This window comes from Hoplias malabaricus, chromosome 9 (genome assembly GCF_029633855.1).
Source record: "Hoplias malabaricus isolate fHopMal1 chromosome 9, fHopMal1.hap1, whole genome shotgun sequence".
Classification (NCBI taxonomy): Eukaryota; Metazoa; Chordata; class Actinopteri; order Characiformes; family Erythrinidae; genus Hoplias; species Hoplias malabaricus.
In genome coordinates, this window is record NC_089808.1 from 27,384,749 (window position 1) to 27,402,691 (window position 17,943).

At 37.6% G+C, this 17,943-nt stretch overlaps 1 protein-coding gene across 2 annotated transcripts in view; it reads left to right on the forward strand.

The window, feature by feature from the left end:
- Positions 1-17,943, forward strand: part of arap2 (ArfGAP with RhoGAP domain, ankyrin repeat and PH domain 2) — a 94,670-nt gene that overhangs the window by 6,031 nt on the left and 70,696 nt on the right. For both annotated transcript variants that reach the window (XM_066681168.1, XM_066681167.1), the window contains exons 3-7: positions 3,324-3,400; positions 9,869-9,948; positions 10,507-10,571; positions 10,888-11,292; positions 12,318-12,387. In XM_066681168.1, coding sequence (XP_066537265.1) covers positions 3,324-3,400; positions 9,869-9,948; positions 10,507-10,571; positions 10,888-11,292; positions 12,318-12,387 — 697 coding nt within the window. The remainder of the gene's footprint in view (positions 1-3,323; positions 3,401-9,868; positions 9,949-10,506; positions 10,572-10,887; positions 11,293-12,317; positions 12,388-17,943) is intronic.

The window sequence follows — 17,943 nt, forward strand, 5'->3', positions numbered from 1 at the left end:
GGAGAACACACCAAACTCCTCCCAGACAGTCACCTGGAGCGGGACTTGAACCCATAACCTTCAGGTCCCTGGAGCTGTGTGACTGTGACACCACCACCGTGCTGCCCTTGTTGATGAGATTGGCTTATTAATATTTTTAATATTAAAATGCAACAAACATTGTAGCAAATTGTAAAATTTTTGTTAATATTTCAAACAAGCCGCACAATTTTGTTGATACAAACACTACTCTTATGAAACACCAAAACCTCAAAGTCCCAAATGTGCCTCTTGTGAAGAATCTTAAGCCAGCTGTGAATGAGGGAGTGGTAGTGTGAAAAGAAAAATAAATGTGTGTATGAATGTGTGGTTCATGTTTATATGACAGTGTTGGTGGTGGCGAGAGTCCCCCTAAAATGTTTAAGTCAACTTTTTAAGTGTGGAACATTCTAAAGGTACATTGGTCAGTAGCTAGGAATCGCGAAATAACGCAGTTAAAAGATGCTTCTTGTCAAAGTGATGATTCAGTTGTAAGCTTTAGTCATTCCAGCTATGTTCATACTACATATAAAAGTAGTGTGTATGTATGTATATATATATATATTTTTTTAAATGGTTCACATTGTTAAAGCTCATTTATTCTGCCTTTATGTTTGTAAATAAATACCTCTATTGGAGAGGATGTTAAGTACTATCCACCAGAGGGCAGTTCAAAGTTTCTGATGACAGCAACAGTTATGGAAAACGTGGATGAGGTGGTTATATAGATGCATTGGTCTGAAAGGCCCTTAAATACTTTGTTGCGTGCGGATTGATTTTTTTTTTTTTCCCCACTTAGTTTACAGGAGGTCAGGCCGCCAGGGTTTCAACTGTTACTTGCCTGTTCTGTCCGAGTCCAGAAGTTTCCATAATGTGCACAAATACCTGCTAAAATGAATTAGTGCACTTTTTAGCGTTAGACACATAGATTGTGATGTGATTCTTTTAATTTACGACTCTCGCCCTTCTACGACTCACATATCTATCACAACTTAGACAAGCCGTATTGTGAATTTGTGGAATTTTCACTCTAATGATATTTTCTGACTCAAGTTGTATGTACTCTCTCTCTCTTTGTCTTGGTCTCCCTGTGTCTCTTGGTCTGTGAGGGAGACCATGAAAATATGAACCAATGCAATGAAACACAGTTTGAAACTAATATGTTCAAAATATTTTCTGAACATGCTACTATAATTTTTAGTCAAAATCACGAGGTCATAAAAGTTAAAATGATATACGAAAATGGAAATCAACCCATTACCCAAAATTAGATAAATAATCTTGAACTGAGAGACACCTATGATTCTCTCTCTTTCATATTCTTTGAAATAAACAAGATTTTCAGCTATTTATTCTATATGTTCTGTTAAAAATTACTGTGTTTACACTATGATACTGGTCTTGCTTATGCCCCAAATGTAAGTTCAGAATTCAAAGATATTTGGTAGAATTAGCAACTATATGCCTCAGTAAAAAAAAAGCATCTTATATATGCAGTGTAATTAAAGCAAACTCAGTGCACTGAATTCTAAATCTATAAGGCATGTGAGAGTGCTGTGAGTCATTGTCCACAAAATAAACCACGGAGTAAACACATTCATGAATTCCATTGTGCTGTGCAAGAGTGCCTTTATTCAAAACAAAAATATGCAGCCTGATGAAGGGTTTATTTTTTTTCTTTTCTTTTCTTTTTTTCTGGCTTGGAGAAACATACCTCACACTAACTAAATTGCATTATTTGAATTAGGAGTTAAGCAAAAATTAGGAATTTGCTCAATGTTGACAAAAATACAAAATGTAATCACGTGTAGGTTAAGGAAGCTGTCAAAAGTTTACTATAGGCAATTCCAAGCAATATGCCTGAAAAAAATGCAACAAAAAGAAAAAATGCATATACCGGAGGCACAGTCAATGTTTATGACTGAAGTGTATAAAAATCTGCAGAATGTAATGGCATTTACATATAGAAAAGCCTATCAAAAATCAGCAGTAAACATAATACCAAGGCTACAGTGGGTGAAAGAAGCAGTCATGGAGTGTTGATGATAGTGCTAATTCACTAATATTTGCCCCCAGAGATGATGCTCAGAATTTTATCTGGTGCTGTTTTAATGACACACATGATTTACCTGAAGAAAACAATTGAATTTCCCTGTTCATTTATGATTAAATATCACCTAAAGGACTAGGGGAGATTGCAGTGTTTACCTCAACAGTCAATGCATAGGTGAAAACTGAAATTCTGGACATTTAATTCATTCAATAGATTAGAAAACGGATGCAATGATAAAGTTAATGTTTAGGATGATAATAAATGTTGGCACAGAACAAGTATGACTTTTTTTTCAGTAAAAGCATCAACTCAGTAAAATATCATTTCATTTTTGAGAAAGAACCATCTTTTTGTAAATATTGCTTCATTAATGAATGCCATACCCCAAAGAATCCAGGAACTGACTGATTACTTTATTCACTATCTGTATCCACTTATCTAGTGCACTTTCACTGTGGGTCGAAAGCCCACCCGGACTCACTCGGTGCAAGATGGAGCACACACCAGAGGGGCACAGTCTTTCCAATTCACACTCATGCATTCACTCATTCAGTTACACTTATGGACATTTAAGTGAGTGTGTGTGTGTGTGTAAAATATTTTAATATTTTTTTTCCCTGTAATCAATGTAGACAAAAATGTGCCATTAAATCAGATACTTTAATTATTGTGTTTCACAAAGCCAAAATGTTCTGCCATTAAAACTGTTTCATGTGAAATCTGTGACTGAAGTGGGGGGATTCCATAATATTTGTCAGGAGTATTTATTTATTTTTAATATACACTACACTTCTGACACTATGCTATTTACACTGTTATAAATACTGTTAATCTGGTATTATTATTATTATTTTTTTATTTTATTTTATTTTATTTTATTTTATTTTATTTTTTTCCCCCCCTCTAAGTGTCAATGAAGTGATACCAAATACTTTTCTGCTGCTTTAGTGTTACTGAACATTTCTGAAAAAAGTATTTGCTTCCATTAAAAAAAAAAAATATTCCTGATTAGCATATGTTAGGAGTCTAAGGTGTTTGATTGTTTTCCCTGGGTTTATCTTTAAAAAATCTGTTAGCTTATCCTCATATTTTCTTTAGTGAGCAATTAGTTTATACCTGTTTTCCTGATCAAAACATTGAGGTACTAAATCTTGGTGCCAGTGTTGTGTGTGTGTGTGGGTGTGTGTGTGTGTGTGAGAGAGAGAGAGAGAGAGAGACTGTAAGAATAACATTATCTCCCGCTGATCTGCAGGAGTTCGTATGTGAAAACCAGCACAGAGACACAGAGTGGTGCTGAGGCCCCCAGTGGACCAGCCAGCAGACAGAAAGGTATTCTCAACTTTATTTCTGCCTTATTTGCCTTTTATTTAAGAACTATTTCTTTTTATGATTCAGCTGTGCCATTGTTTAGCCCACTGAAAGCAGGGATGGTTTGGGATATGTCATGGGAGGAAGAGAGAGGACCAATTCTGTCGCTGTCTCTATGGAAAGCTCTTCTCATCTCCTCGTGTGTGGAGAGGCCTAGTTTGCCAAACTCTCAAAACTATATAAAGTTTGTGTGTGGCTTTGAACCTCCTCTTTTGTTTCTCAGTGTTTTGGGCCATGTGGATGTGTGCATAAATGTACAGGGAGTGTTTTTTTTCCCTCTCCATTTCCCAGGAACTGCTCCAAAATTGTTTGCGTGAGGCAGTTGCTGTAGAGGCTGGGGCAACTGGGAATTTGAACTGAAGCTGTCTGCAAGAGGATTGCTGTTTTTCAGTATCTTAATATTTTTAATATACAGCTGTAGTCTCCTGTTGCCCCTGAAGCTCACGAGAGTGAGCAATGAGTGTGTGTGAGAGAGAGTGGAATGTAGTGTAGAGGTTAGAATGTAGAGACAAAGATGAAGGTATAAATGGATGGAAGCTGAATATAGTGCTAAGTTTGTGAAAGTGCAGTCTCTGCACTGTAACATGTATTTATTGAGAATAGTTTTAGTACATTTCTAATTATCTGTAATTGTTTGTTTTTTGCCTATTATAAAGTAAACTTAGCAATTATATAGGAATTTTGTATTAAAATAAAAAAAATATTCATAGAAGATGTATCAATATCTTTTATATTTTTATTTTCATTTGAAGTGTAAAAATTAATTGCCAGTAAGACAGCCTTTCTCATCCAGTGATGTCTACTTTTATGCATTTTATGGAAATTCATGCCAGTGGTTAAAACATCGATGAGGGGTGTTCAGTAAACTCTGTGTTGATATAATTTATGTATTAGATGGCCGTTGACAGATCACAGAAGTAGAGAAGATGGAGAGAGTTATGAACAAGGCTGTAATGAAATGGTTAGGGGTGATGCATTGTGTAAGTAGTATGGTATGGGAGGGGGCATACCTGAGCTACCATTCATAAATGTAGTTGTGCAAGGATCATAAATGTAGTTGTGCAAGGAGTCGTGGGATGATGTTTTTTTTGTTTTCAGGACCTAATGAGGCAGCGTTAAAAGCAGCAGCCCCAGTCACAAAAGCAGGAAGCAAGTGGAATCTGCAGGTGGCCGTGCAGGTAGCCAGAGCTCATTAGAGCTGAGGGATGTAATTGGCCAAGTTCAATGTGGAAAATCAGGCCTAGTTTTTTCATGAGCAGGAAGAGGAGGCACAGTGTGCATTAGCAGCAATAAAGGCAAAACAAGGCCAGTGGCTTCTCTGGGATAATCTAGAGAAGCAGAACTTGACAAGAGTTATGGGCAATGGAGGCAAATCGTATTAAGTTTTTGCTGGGAGCAACTTATGACATCCTTCCAATGCCACAAAATCTTGGACAGTGGGTAGGTGAAGAACCTAGCTGTAGATTATGTACAGGGATTGGCACGCTGAAACATATTCTATCAGTTTTCAAGGTTAGTTTGTCGCAGGATTTGTATACATGGAGACGTAATCAGGTCCAAAGTATTTGGTGTGTTTGTTGGACAGCAAATGCCCAGAGGCTAATGCATTGACGTGTTTGTAATAACAAAGTGGTTAGGTTTGTGCATGAGGGGAATGTATTGAAGAGCATGAGCATTGGAAATTGCTTTTGGACCTAGATAAAAAACTGCAGGTCCCAGAGTGTGTTGCGTTAACTACATTGAGGTCAGACATTGTGCTGTACTCTGAAAGTAAACAGATAGTTCACTTCATAGAGTTAACAATTCCATTTGACGATGCAGTAGATGAAGCATTCGAAAGAAAGAAGCTGAAGTACGCAGACTTGGCGGCTAAGCTATGGCAATGCGAGTGTAAGGTGGAGATAGGTGTTAAGGGATTTGTGGCCAAGTCTGTCAGACACTGACTTGTGCAGTTCAGCATCAGGAGCCAGCAAGGAGTTATCAGAAACAGCTGAAAGGTCTAGTTAGTGATTGTGGGTAAGAATAGCACAGACTAGTTGGGGAAATGCACTGTAGAGGTGTTATTGTGGTGGTTGTAGAGCTGGGAGATATGGCCAAAAATGTTATCATGATAAGTTTTTCTGTATTGATTAATCTTGATCACACTGTGACAAAGGACATCCTTCTAAAAATGTAAGGCAGACTGAATAAACCAAATGTTCATTACTATATATGGAACTGGAACAAAAACATTTTCTTAGCACAAAAAAGTAATGATATCTATGCGTCTTGTGTCATGAAAATATTCGGCTTGGACAAGTAGGCCATCATGTATGACTTTACATATAATATAGCAGAATTAGCTAGAATTAATTAATATTAATTAATTATCATGTTTATTGACACGCTGTAGGTTCTTGGCTCTAAAATTTAATCTGACCCAAAAGTAATAATTCCGTACAAGAAAGGTGCACACACAAACAAATAACCAGTGATTGCTTTTATCACACAACTGGTTTATTAAAGATAATATCAAATAATGAATATTGAATATACATTAATATAATGAAATGGATTACAGCTGTATATGAGATTAATATATGAGGGAATTTCTCTATGATAATTACCCTGAATTCTAAAAAGGGCATAGTTTATCCCAGAAAAGGGATAAAAAAAATCTCTTGAGTTATGAAAGAATTTAACCAATGAGCTCACGTGCCCCTGAGTGTTATGGAGATGATGCCAGCAGAAGATGTCAAAGACGCCGGGCTGTCTGAAGCTTCTTGTAGACATGGGCCTTGTAGCATTGCACCTCTTCTACCATTTGGTAGAAATTTCTGCTTCATTCCACCCCTCCTCTTTCCTTTTCTCTCTACATTTTCTTTCTCTGTTCTGCCTTGGCTGAAATGTTGAAGAGCTGGAAACCAGGTTTCAGGAATCTCACCTTGAAGGCCTGATTGGTCCTCAGGGATTGAAGATTGGAGCATCTCTTGCCTCTGATTGGATGTTCTTTTAGACTAGAACTTCCTTTAAGTACTTAATTTACATATAATTTATGACATTTGACAAGACAAAACTTAAGGAAGAATCCTGCAATCTCTTTCTGTTGAATGAGTATCCAAGAATTCTGAATCATGCTCATGTAATATAAAAGATTATATGGTAACACAAAATAATATCATTCAACCATGTTTTATTAATATTTGGTTAATTCTTAAACAAATAACACACACAAATGAAAATTCTGGTGGTTCTAAATTAAGTTTTAAACACATGATTATAATTTCTATTTTTGATTGTCTAACTGGAATTAGGTTTTGCAACATTGTTTACCATGTGATAAACTTTTAAGGAAGTTCATACACAGGGCCTGAAGTGGCCTGTAGTATCAGTTTTATGCTATAGACTTTTAGGCATCGAAATAATATCTGGATTCCTGATCCTGTGAAAAGAGTGACTGAGAGTGAAAGGAGGTCAATGATGATGACCTTTCTGCAGATAAGTCCCAAAAAGTCAAATTTCTTAATGCACATTCATCCCACTACTATATAGCCTTGTTTTAAACATCAAATGGAATTGGTGGCACTGAGCATGCATTAAAAGTGCCAGTGGGGCTTAGTACAGCCTTAGTCACCAGGCAGGTGAGTTTTATGGTAGTTGACATTTATGGGAACTGTAGGCCTTGTAAAACCCACTTGGATTGGGTGTATCTGGGACACCAGACTTTAATGTTGAGTCTTCTGTAGGTGGTGCGGTCTTCAGCAAAACACATATGAGAGGATGTGCCTATCTGATCTGTGAAGAGCTAGCAATGCAGTGGGTGGTTTGGGTACTTGTGGTCTGGGCTCCATGAGTAATCTAAGTTGTTAAGGGTAGCTGGTTGCTAATCTGGTCATAAACAGCCACAGCTACTTCAGTGGGTAGATTCAGGATACTTATTCCTTTAAATGTTGCTAGATGTAGCTGGTTGCTGATTGGATCATAAAAGTCCACAGCAACCTTAGTAGCAAGGTGTAGGGTTTAAACTAAGGGTGAGAACACATTTTGTGGCTGTGGATAGAAAGAGAGTGAGGTGGGCCCCTTTGTGAAGCTCTAATGGATTGACATAGGATTGACAAATGTTATACCTATACTAAATACTTAATGAATGCCACTTGTAAATGTGGATCTTTTATTTATTTATTTATTTATTTATTTTGTCCCTGAAATTCGAGCATGTTGCCAGTTTGAGGATAACTGAACACCCAAGCAAGAGACTGGTTTAAGACCTTGGGGCGTAATAGCTAAGAATAATGTACCATAATTAACATATTTACACAGAAAAGTTACTAAAACATCTATCTATGCAAAAATATTTAACATGCGGCCACCATTTCCCTGCATTTACAATCCTTTACTGTCCAAATCCATGTGAAATAATTTGACTAGACAAGGCTAGTGTTATTTATCGATTTTCCCTTCCACCATAAATGTCATTTAAGAGGCAGATTTTATCCACAATTTTCGTAGTAAAATATTTTTTTCCAACATATATCCATTTAAATCACACAAACCAATTGTATTATTCAAACAGTTATTCACAATTTTAATATTCAGGCATTTAAATGGGTCTGTTTAAGAGTCTAATTTGTTTTGTTCTCTAACTTCTTATTGAATACTCATTTCCACCTTAAACAGCTATGCAAAGCTAAAGCTAGCGCTAGGTTTTATAAACAAACTTGTTTTGAAACACTTCGTATTTCCCATTTTATCCTTTTAAAACACACAACCAAGTGTACATCATGTCACTAAAATATCTGCCTGCTAGTAAAATGCTTATATTTGCTGTGTTCTACCAAATTGATTTTTATGTTTCACCTTAAATAGGTGAACATGCGATGCTTTTCAAACACAATTCTTACTACTTAATTAGTTTAAAACACACACACACCACGGAAAAACACACATGAATCTGCATCAAATTCTTTAAAACAAACAATGGTATTTACACTTTTCAATCATGTTGTTATTAACCTTCTGTGTATAAAACACACAAAACACAGTCCTAACACCTTTCAAATGTTGCTATGCCTCACTTTCAAAATACGCAACCTATGGCCTTTTAATCTATTCATAAGTGTCTGTATATTTGTTCAGAAAAAATCTGCTGTTACCTGTTCAGGAGGAAATTAGCCAGCTCTGGCTCTGTTCTGTAGTGTTGCTGCTTGTAAACTGCCTACACTTTTCAAACACAAGGACAATGTTTCCTCTCATTTTACTCCGTCTCTGGTCATGGAGATTTTTAGAAGGCTAGTGGGGCTTTTTGGGTCTAGTAAAATATAACATTAACTATGTTCACTTGATCATTTCGTGGCTGTGAGACACTGTTTGTAGACCTGGCCACACTGTGGACTGTAAAATGATTGGACAGAGGGTAGGATCACATGAGCTCTGCTCCAGACTGGGCACTTCTCAAGGAGAATATATTGCTTTAGCAATGCTGTGAGAGGCAGCAGTGTTTTAGCTTTTACTTTGACTTAATCTATGATCACACTTCAACAACTTGACTTATTAATTTCTGTGATTATTTAGATAGTAGATAAAAACCTACAGAGAAGTTAAACTTCAGTCACATGCACATTCCTTCCTCAAGCAAAATGTTCCACCTTAAAAGATGCTGAGCATCTGAACCTAGGCAAACCAGAGAGAACAGCATTTCCGAACAATCATAGACTTTTTCTTTATGTAACAGCAATCTCTGTAGTAGTTTTGTAGAATCAAGATGATATAAATACTTAAGATCAGATCTTGGCCTGAGACTTTCTTTATCAAACGGGAAAACATGTATCATTCTACCCCTGTTGAATTAATTAAATCATTTATATTGCCGAGAATAGGGCAGATGATCCAGAAAGTGAGAAATGGAAGGGAGAAGCGAGAAGAGTCTTGTGTGCAGATAGAAGGTCAACTGCAGATAATGATAAATGATGACACCCATCAAAAATGACTCCTGTGCCACTGGGCTAAGTGATCTGATACAGTGTCTGTCGTAGATAACATACTGCATTCTAGATCAGAGCCCCTCTGGTCTGCCCTTATCTAGTGGTGGGGTCCTGTCTATTAGCTGTGTATCTATGTGCGTGTCCGTCTAGAGAGAGCGGTCTGGAATTTCTGCTGCCCCTTACTATCACTGTAGAGATATGGTGGTCATTTGTCACCTTGACAACCAGGCACCCAAGTGGCACCATCTCAGCTATTTTCTATACGTTCTTCTCTACTCCTCTGCCTCTGTATTCTTCTTTTTTGTCTTCTTTCTATGTTATCACATGTTCTGTTGTGTTTTCTGTATTTACACCCACAATCTACTGTTTTTATTAGTCATATAGAGAACAAAAGGCAGAAATTGGCACATTTTATTGCATTTTATTAGTGAACTGTTGTTGTGTGTTGGTCTGTATATTTGTATTTCAGCCAGTTTTCAAAAGACACAACCCACCATCAGTCCCTATGGGGAGCTTTACCTCTACAACAACAACCAAGAAGACAAACTAGTAAGTATGTTGTGTGCAAATAACAGTTACATATCATGTCCATAGCCTTTTATACAATTGGTTCAGTGTGAGCTATATATATATGTATTAGAGTTTTCATGTGTACTGAACATTGTGAGTGTCTTTGGGTTCTTGAAAACACTATAGAATAATAAATTATTATTATTATTATTGTTATTATTTTTATTTTTATTTTTTTCCTTAGTCTTGTCTAATTTGGTTTAGTGACAAATTTTTAGTATTGATTATGGTTTCTGAACAGAACATATTCCAGAAAAAAATCTACAAAATCTGATGTTCCAATTGTATAATAGGAATTATGTATAGATACTTAACCTATTACATTAGCATTCAGAATATTTCTTCAGTAATTCAGGTGTTCAGTACAGCATTGTTTTTCTATTATTCATACCCACTTCCTTATGTTAAAATGAAGTCATAGTTTCAGTATGTTTTAATGTTAAGTTTAAACCATTGAAATAATTTCCTTTCCATTTAAAGCTCTGCAAAAAGCATTTATATATTATACAGTAATGCCACTTCTTTCTTTGCTTGTAGGACATGGTTGAGAATGACATATTACAACACGAAGGAAAGGAGAAGCTAAAACAGAAGAAGCAGAGGTAGTGCAGCCAGCCTGTTTTACACATTTAACACATGAGTGCTAACCACATTTGTGCTGCTGCTTTAGTTTTACACCCTTAGATGTACATTGGTGATAAGACTTTTTTAGACGCATTTAGCAACAACCAACAGACTTGTATATGGAAGTCCCATTTGAAAACCTCCTTGTTAAAAGTTTTCATGCATTTTCAGTAAATTATTTACCAATGTTGGGTATTTTGCATTAGCCTCACACTTCCTAATGAACCACATTGACTTTACAGATAAAAATATCTACATACTCAAGCTTCCTCCACTTTCTTTTAACATATACAGGAAGCATCAGGCTGAGCAGAAACAAGAGACGCAGAGTGTGAGGAGATGCATAGGTGTTGATGATGATTACTCTCTAATCCAGTCATGCTTGCTCAGTCAAGAAGTCGCAAGTGAAAGATCTTCAAAAACAGATACATCCCTTAAGCCTATCTCACAGACTCCACCACACGCTAAACCACTTCCACAGACTCCACCACCTGCTAAGCACCTTCCACAGACTTCACAGCCATTGAGTGGAGCTCAGCCACATCCGAATGCAATCTACAGTGAACCAATGGACATTGTCTCTGGACTAGTGAAGCACACCCTTCCTGCTCAAAGTGACATCTCACCATATGCCTGCTTCTACAGTGGCTCCAAAAGTGCAACCAAAATGGGCTGGCTGGACAAGCTCTCTCCTCAAGGGTGAGGAATAAGCTTGAGTGATTTATGTGGCTTGGAAAGTAAACTTTGTTTATATATTGCTGATTTTGTAGCTAAACATCCTAAATGATGTCTTTTTATAGGTAAAAGCCAATTCGTATCTACTGCTCTATTTTCATACATCTTGTATTGCTGTCCTTAGCGACCACAGAGTTTTATGCCAAAGCTGGGGTGATGCTGTTGTGCACCTGGAAGGGGAAACGGACCCCAGTTTAAATACACACTGATCACACACAGTTAGAAACCAGTTGTTGTTGCTCAGTTGGAAAAGACGAGTTACGTTTAAATTGGCTTGTTTGACACATGGGGCTTGTTTTGCTCAAGATGACATGTTCTGAGAAAGCAGGCTACTGTCTGTCCCACTTTTCTTAATAATTTATTCATTCATTATCTGTAAGCGCTTATCCAGTTCAGGGTCACTGTGGATCCAGAGCCTACATGGAATCATTGGGCGGGAATACACCCTGGAGGGGGCACCAGTCCTTCACAGGGCAACATACACACTTACACTCATACACTCACACCTATGGATACTTTTTGAGTCGCCAGTCCACCTACCAACATGTATTTTCAGACTGTGGGAGGTAAATCGGTAAATTTATTTTATTATTTTTTTTAACAGTTTGTGTTAGTAAATGTATAATAGAATGTACACAATGAATCAATGTCATATTGCTAGAACCTAGACCTAGATTTCCTGGACAATAACTTATTGGCATTTTTTTTCCCCTCTCTCTCTCTCCCCCCTTCTACTGAATGGAAGATATATTCCAAGGCCAAGCTTAAACTCTGTCTGGGAGACCGGCCCCATCAAATGAAATTTCTCATAGAATTAAATATGATAATCAAGCCAAAATAATCATTGTTGTGTCAAAAAAAGGGTAGAAGCATTTCAGCCAACTAGATATCAGTTAAGTGCTGGCTGAGTAAAGTACAATGTTAAAAACTGCTCATTTGGTTTAATTGTCTGTGTCTTCTGTAAAAGCTATGCATTGTTTTACTTGCAGAAACTGTGTTTTTCAGAGAAGATGGGTCAAGTTTGATGGAGACAATCTCACTTACTATAATAATGACAAGGTCAGTGAATGAAAGTCACCCACACACTCCCACACATACACATCTCTCTCTTTCCGCTACCTAATTTCATGCACACCCACGTTCTCCTGTAATGCCTCACATTTGCGGTTGTGCTAAAAGAGATTAGTCAGTGTTTCAGTGTGGTTTAGGACTGTGTGGTTTGAATAGGAGTGCTAATACCCATTTTCAAACTGTATATTCTCTCCTCAGTCCTTAATGCTTTGCTCTTTCTGAATTCCACCAAGACCCTATAGAGGGTGACTAAGAGCAGGCACTTCCCTTCAGCCTTTTCTATTAAAACATGTGGCAGTTTCAAAAGCTCCAGAAAGTCTTGAATCTTCTTCATGATGACTCCCATGCTTTTTGCAGAGCAAGAGGTTCAAATGCACAACTGTGCCTCCATCCTTTTCAGTGCTTTTAGATATTGGCTCATTCCAGGAGGACAAAGCAGCCCTGGTATGTGGCAGTTAGCGAAGGAGGTAGAGGATGAAGGTGACACTGATCGGAGGGAAGGAGCTCCACTTTCTGTAAAAGAGTAAAAGAGATGGAAGGGTTTGTGGGAAAAGGTGACATTGCTCCATGCTAGGCTGAGCACCTGTCCGGGCTGACCTGTTACGCTACTTTAGCCTTCTTTAGCTCCAATAAATGAGGGTCATCAGCGGAACTGCTTCCTGCTTCCCTCAGCACCCCTCAATCCATATTCTTTTTTTTTTTTTTTTTTTCCCCTCCCCTTCTTCCTTCCTCCCATTCATTGTCACTTTTCCCTCCCTCTCTCTCTCTCCCGCTCTCCCCATTTTTAAGAAGACACAAGGTTAGTGTTATGCTTAGCAGAGGAGAAAAGAGAGGAAGCAAAGGGAGTAAAGAACATTGCAACTCAGCAACATTGCCTCTCTATGCTCCAAACTTTCTCCCTCCATATTTCACTCCTTTCATATCATCTGTAGGAAACAGCTTGAATGTGTTTCATTCTCTGTAATTGTTCTTCTTTAATTGAACACCAGCTTGCTGCAAATCTGTTTACATCTGTTTACCCAAACATTTGTTTTACTGGCTGTGCTTCTTGTTTGATGGTAGTGTGGGTGTGCGTTTACATAGTGTTTATAGGTGTCCGTGTTATGCCCTTCCAGTGCTAGCACATTTATGTTCTGCTGTGGCAGCAAGGGCCAGTATCACAATCAATGACGTGAACTCCATGTGATGTAGGCTCGTTAATCAGTTGCTAATTATAGAGCAGCTTTGTCTCCCAACCCCCCACCCCCTCTTCCTCTATCCTGTGGCCTTTTATTTATTGGGACATGGACACACACAGCTGCATTAAGGATCTGTGTGTGGGTGTATGTGTGTGTGCATGCCAGTGTGTGCCTCTTTAGTTGCATAGTCCTCTGGGTCTATTTCCTCAGGCCAAATGAGGTTTTTTAGATTGTTCCTCGTCACTATGCACTGATCAGCCATAACATTATGACCACCTCCTTGTTCTGACACTCACATTGACAGACTGTGTTGCTCTGCATATCAGAATATGCAGAGTATAAACAAGGATATGTTCATAGCGTGTTTATTTGGTGTATAAGGCTTCTGTGCTATTCCGAAGTGAAGGATCTCATGAGGCTTCTCATACTAATGAAGAATTATATACCACTCAAAATGCATATTAAATAATTTTTTTTCCCCTTTTCGGTTTGTTTTTATACAGTTGGAGCTTTGTTTACACAGTAACTCCCCACTAGTGACAGACACAGCTGAAATACACATTGTCCTTCAGTGCCCTCTAAAGACTTAAAGCAACAAATTAAGTCAGAACTTGTTTTGTTTGTATCTATGCAAGTCTTTACTTTTTTGCTGACTTTTGTTTGTACGCATTTACCTCAACTCAACAGATGACATGCACCCAGTTCTCATTCTGTTTGATGCAGCGTAAAGCCATCAGCTGTGGAAAATAATTGCGTCCACCACAGATAATTGCAATCAGGCAATTATTAAATAAATATGAAGGAGCTATCGTGTGTGACAGAAATGTCCTCTTTCAACTTAATGGTCCTACTTAACTTCTTTTGGCTGTTATTTTTAGTCACTTGTGAGTGTGCAGTTAAGCTAAACACTACACAATAATTCATTTAATGATTAATTAAATTTACCTTCTTCATGAATTGAAATTGTTGGAAATGTGTGTGATGATGTTCAATTATATATTAAATTGACATGTATTTATTTGCACATTTATCATGTATATTCTTAATTCTGATTTATTTAAATTACATTATTTTTAAAAGAGACGAAACTTTAAGTCAGGTCCCAAAAATACCCAAAACATAGTTTTTCTCAGTTCTTATTTATTTATTTATTGTTTGTCATTTTAGCTTTATGTGCTTTTTTTGCTCTGATTGTTCCTGTGTCTCCTCCTACTCTCTGAGAGAATCTGATGAAATTTTCCAGACACTGGCACAGGCCCCTAATCGCTGTACCCTGACATCACCTGGTGATGTCATCAAAAGAAGCTGGCTCAGGGAGGCGTGGGAGAAAGGACAGGAATGCACTCTCACTCACACTTTTTAGGGCCCAACAGGCCAAGTAACCCCCTCCCTGTAGCATTTACGCCCAGTTTCATCAACCTTATCTCAGTCCCTAACACCAGAGGGACTCCAGGGACACTTTGACAGTACTTTTGGAAGTGTGTGTGTGTGTGTGTATACCCTTGCACACATGCATGTGTATGTGTGTTTAAATCAGGGTTTTAGAATGTCACCTGTCAGGTGATTTGAAGGTAAGAAAGGCTAGGAGATTGAGATTAGCTCTCTGTCTGGCATCTGAATTAAGGCAAAGCTTTTTTTTTTCTCAAGTGGCCTTAGGATCCCCCTCCAGATTCTTTTGAGGATACTTCACCCACTCCTTGTACTGTCCCTTTTTATGCTGCAGCTTCAGAGCACATCTGCAAAGTCTCTGTAAAAGCTGCAGGGTTCACAAGTTTCCCACAGATATTTATAAGTTCATGACAATTACATTATCAAAATATATGTAAAATCATCAGAATGTATTTAAAAATGCATTGCATGTCATAATGGCCACATTTTTCAAGCTTAATTTCAAGATGTAGCATCTGTGAAGGGATGTTTTTAAAAGGCATGACCCTTTTTTCTGGAGTTGGTGAAGGATTAAAGGTCAATAAATGTCAGAAGATTATTTGGTATTTAAAGTTTTAAACATGTATGTATAATATGAATGTGCAATTGATGGTCAAACACAATAAAAGACCTTGCAATGAAAAGGGAGACATGTTAATAGATCAGCAAGAGGGCTAGTGAGAAGTTATGTACCATAATGGATCTCGAAAAATATGTCAGTGTTTGATAAACACTTAGTCATTGCTTAAGCTATATTTCAGTTTGAATATTGCTGTGAGATGGAAACAATTTTTCATTTGCTGAGCTGTTATAAAGCTTTTATGTAACCCATTTAATTTAAATTTAATTTAAAATATGTAGATGTATATGAAAATATTATTTAAGGATGTATGCACAGCCAGTGATTTTCCTGTCTGTTGCTCCTGGCAACATCTTGAAAATATTACTCATAATAATACCAAGCACAATGTAACATAATTAATCCAAAGGGAATGTTTTCTTTTTTTCCACTGCAATACTTGCTGTTGGCCAGCTGGTGTCCCCATGACTCCATAGTCGAGGCAGTACAGCGTGAGGTTAAGGACCATACAGAACTCCATGTGCAGAGTACACAATTAGACTCATGAAGGACCAGCCACACTAATCCTAATCTTGACCATTATGAAATAAATGGAAAAAATTCTCTTGTGAGGAATTAGGCCGTCTACAGCAGCACAAACTTGCAGAACTCTAATGTAATTTCATTTCTGAATGTGAATGCATCTTTAAGAGTCAGGCCTTTCAGCTCAATAATGTGGCACCTTCCTGTTGTGTGTGCATCAGGTATATTTTTAATGTGCTTACATACCAAGTACAGAAGGAGCTCACGCACAGATACAAACACACACCGTTTGCATGCTCTTATTATGTGCACCTGAATCCAAGAGTATTTTTTGTTAAATGTCACATGTCAAAAGCACTGCTCACACCAAGGGACTAATGCACAGAAAATTTGTGCATGTGTTTATAGATTTTTAGGTGGTGAAATCTGTAAGCACGTATTTTTTATTTTATTTTATTTTTTTTCCCGACTTTTATTGAAACAGTTCTCCATTCAACTTTGTGCATCTAGATTTTTTTGATTAAGGACATGTTTTGCTTTTCATATTTGCCATTTAACAGGTTGTGTTTATATTTTTACACTTTATACATTTTCAAATGATATGTTATAACATTTTTATTCACTACTTTTTTCTTTCACTGTCTTTTGCTCTAAAACTAGGGTGGAATTTATTTGAAACATTGTAATTCAGACGAAACTCCAGATGCAGCTCCATCATAAAAGCCATTTGCTCTAACTTTGTGAGCCACTCATCCTTCATTCATTCAATCCAGGGTGGAAAACACCCTGGTTCGGGCACCAGAGCGAGATACATTCACACCTATGGACACTTTTTGAGTAGTCAGCCCACCTACCAACATGTGTTTTTGGACCGTGGGAAGAAACCGGAGCACCCGGAGGAAACCCACACGGACACGGCGTGAACACACCAAACTCCTCAAAGTTAATCACTCGGAACAGGGCTCAAACCCAGCGACACTACCTGCTGCACCACTGTGACACTCATTGAATAAGTTTAAATATATGGAGAAAAAAATAAACTAACCTTTAGGTGATAATTTTCTACATTATATTATTGAAAGCAAATATTGGTGTTAGCTTAGTTCATTTTTTTATTTTTTTTTTTATTTTATTTTTTTTTGGCTGATCTTCACCTACAGTATATGCAGCATTATATCATCCTACAGTACTGTGCAAGTTCAACCAGCGCAGCTCAACAGCCCTGTCTATGTAGAGCAGTCAAATCTGTGTGGTTAAATAAGAATACTGGGCACTGTAAAAGTATTGTTTTATTAGGTTTCTGGCTGCGTTGTGAGTATGTGTTTCAGTACCCAAGCACACACATAGCCTGCTTAAAAATCTAATTATTATTTTTATGAAACCATAGAAAATTTGTCAAAATAGGCTTATACTTATTTTTTTTTTCTTCCCTCCTCGTTGTTGTTGTGTTGAGAGGGTTGTGAGGGAGGTATAGCGGGATTCTACCGCCATTTATAAAACATCTCTAAACTCCCAGTGCCCAATGTGGTGTTTTTACAGACATGCACACACTCGCTATTTCCATGTCATCCTTCTGACCTCAAAAATAATAATTAAAACATGTAATTAACGCTAACCCAGATAGCGCCTAATTATCAGCACTTTGCTTTGGAAAGACATGCTCACGCATCCCTTTTCACCAATCCCTTGCTCCTCTGTTTCTCTCCTCTGTCCAAATTTAGATGGAGGGGAGACTCATTAGAATGCTGCTAAGTTCGTGGCCCTATCGCCGTAGCAACGGGAGAACAGCTAAATTGGAGAGAGAGTGAAATCCCACAGAAAGGCGATGGCCGCCCC